This window comes from Palaemon carinicauda, chromosome 19 (assembly GCF_036898095.1).
Source record: "Palaemon carinicauda isolate YSFRI2023 chromosome 19, ASM3689809v2, whole genome shotgun sequence".
Taxonomy (NCBI): Eukaryota; Metazoa; Arthropoda; class Malacostraca; order Decapoda; family Palaemonidae; genus Palaemon; species Palaemon carinicauda.
The window spans coordinates 73,347,853-73,350,352 of NC_090743.1; the positions used below are offsets into that span (position 1 = coordinate 73,347,853).

General features: G+C 31.5%; 1 protein-coding gene across 4 annotated transcripts in view; it reads left to right on the plus strand.

The window, feature by feature from the left end:
* The window catches only part of LOC137658672 (uncharacterized), an 89,649-nt gene that overhangs the window by 66,800 nt on the left and 20,349 nt on the right, over positions 1-2,500 (plus strand). For all 4 annotated transcript variants that reach the window (XM_068393616.1, XM_068393620.1, XM_068393619.1 and 1 more), the window contains exon 4: positions 1,817-1,902. In XM_068393616.1, the coding sequence (XP_068249717.1) occupies positions 1,817-1,902 (86 nt within the window). The remainder of the gene's footprint in view (positions 1-1,816; positions 1,903-2,500) is intronic.

Here is a 2,500-nt window from a genome sequence, read left to right on the forward strand (position 1 = left end):
TATATATATATATATATAGAGAGAGAGAGAGAGAGAGAGAGCGAGAGAGAGAGAGAGAGAAAGAGAGAAAGATATAGAGATTTGTTTCAAGAAGTACGTTGAGTGAAAGCTATAACAACCCAATTCAGTTTCAAGATAGTTTAAAAATCCTTATCCCTACCTGATTGCCGTATAGGTCAATGTATCTTTGCAATTGCAGCTAGTCACAGTCTTAAATTGTAAACACCTGTCCGTCCTACTTGTTATACTATTAGAGTAATATTAATGAAAACTTATATATGTGGGAAAGCTAAAGATCAAAGTTTAATCAAAGACATCTTGGATAATCCAAAGAATATCTAATAGGATGCAGCTCATTACAAAAACGTATTCCCCAGAATACGACATTTAGAGGATTTTTTTCCTCTTGTTTTTACTTTCTTTATTGCTTTCCCTGACAGGATCTCTCTCTCTCTCTCTCTCTCTCTCTCTCTCTCTCTCTCTCTCTCTCTCTCTCTCTCTTTGCTTAAAGGTTTCATTAAACCAAAGAAAGCATCAACCACGAGGCAACTGTCTTGAAATCATTATCAGAAATATATTTAATGAGTTCTACTATTAAATGAGAAAAAATAATGAATATGAATTCATGTAAATCATGAGCAAAGGAATACTTTAAACAGTATTTTTCTCCATTGTTAAAACTTGAATTTTTTTACGAGAACAAACAGGGGAAGATGCAGATTACTCGAGAGCTTAACACGGATATCTGCTGATCACTCGATATCAGCAGATTACGGGATGCCCTGCATTATTCGTAGAGACTTTTCACATAATCTGTACAAACCAACCAAAGCTGTATGAACTGCAATCAGAGGATTTGCAGTTTAAACATAAAAGAATACAGTAACATTGAGAACATCAATATAGGAAAGAGTGTTTACTTCAATGTATTTAATGCAATATGTAAACGTTTATTCGGTAAAACATTAGGTTAATTGTATAGCATGTAACTAGAATTTAAGATTAAAATAATCCCAAATTATAAGCATATCTTATAAAATATATCTATTATAAGAAAATCGACTAACAGGAATCATTTCAGGCCAACCATACGAGAACGACTTATCCAAACAAACAACAATGTCTCAGGCATTTGCCCTGCAGTGGACTAGAAACGGCTGCATTTGTTGTTGTAGCTATTGTTGTTGCATACAAAATATCTATATTCATAAAAAATGGCAAATGAAATATATCTATGTAAAAAAAACCACTAACCAACCAGGTATCATTTCAAGACCAACCATACGAGAAAGGTATATGCTGAAGAACAAACCGTAAATACCCAGTGCAAAGAGCAAAACTGAAGTGGAAGAATGACATTGATTACCATCAGGAAAGCATTGTAACGCCTCGAGATGTTGTCTCCCATTTTTTTTCTCCCGGTTTTCTCAATCTTCCCAGAGCGTGATTTCCCAACTCTCAGTGACCTAATCAACGAGCCATGGTTACCACATAGTGCTTCCCCGGCTCTGGTATTTAGGAAAAAATAAGATGTAAAAAATATGATGGTTTAATGGGGTTATGACAAATCTGTATTGGATACGGTGTATGGAAAAACAGGTAAATATATATATATATATATATATATATATATATATATATATATATATATATATATATACGTATATATATATATATATATATATATATATATATACACACACACACACACACACATATATATATATATATATATATATATATATATATATATATATATATATATATCCTATTGGAAATATAATTGATCAAATATGATAACATTCTCATTTTACAGCGGAATGTACGGTGGTAGGGGCGGTATGTACACGCCCACAATGCAAGATGTTTCTACGGCGCCCACAAACATGTGGCCGCAGCAGGGTAAGTGAAGAACAAATCTCTAGTTTTAATACAATGTCCTCATGAATATTAATTTTAAAGGAAAAACAAATGAATAACTGCATTAAAATTGTCTTTCAGTTTTATTTTATCGATTTTCGGTTACTAAAAATTCAAGAAAAATTGCAATTGAATTATATCGATTTTTATGCTTATAAAATTGTCAGGAAAAAATATCGAAAGGGAGACATTAGAATGTTACTGATTATTGATAGACCGTTTTATTTCTTCTTAAATATTAATAATATTCGCCACGAATATCTCTCCATTCGCTCCGTTAAATTACGCTAAATAATGAAGATCATCAATTTGTTCCACAATTATCCTTTACTCCCATCCATAACACATATTCTATTCGCTTACTTTTCTTTCATAATTCTAACCAAGTGTTAGGAAAAGATACCTTAATTATCCTACAGATTATGCAATATAGTTTATAATAACTACACATATTGTAGTTTATACCATCTATTACACATATTGCAGTATATACTAAATACACATATTGTAGTTTATATTAACTACACATATTGCAGTTTACACTAACTATACGTACTGCTGTTTATACTAACTACACATA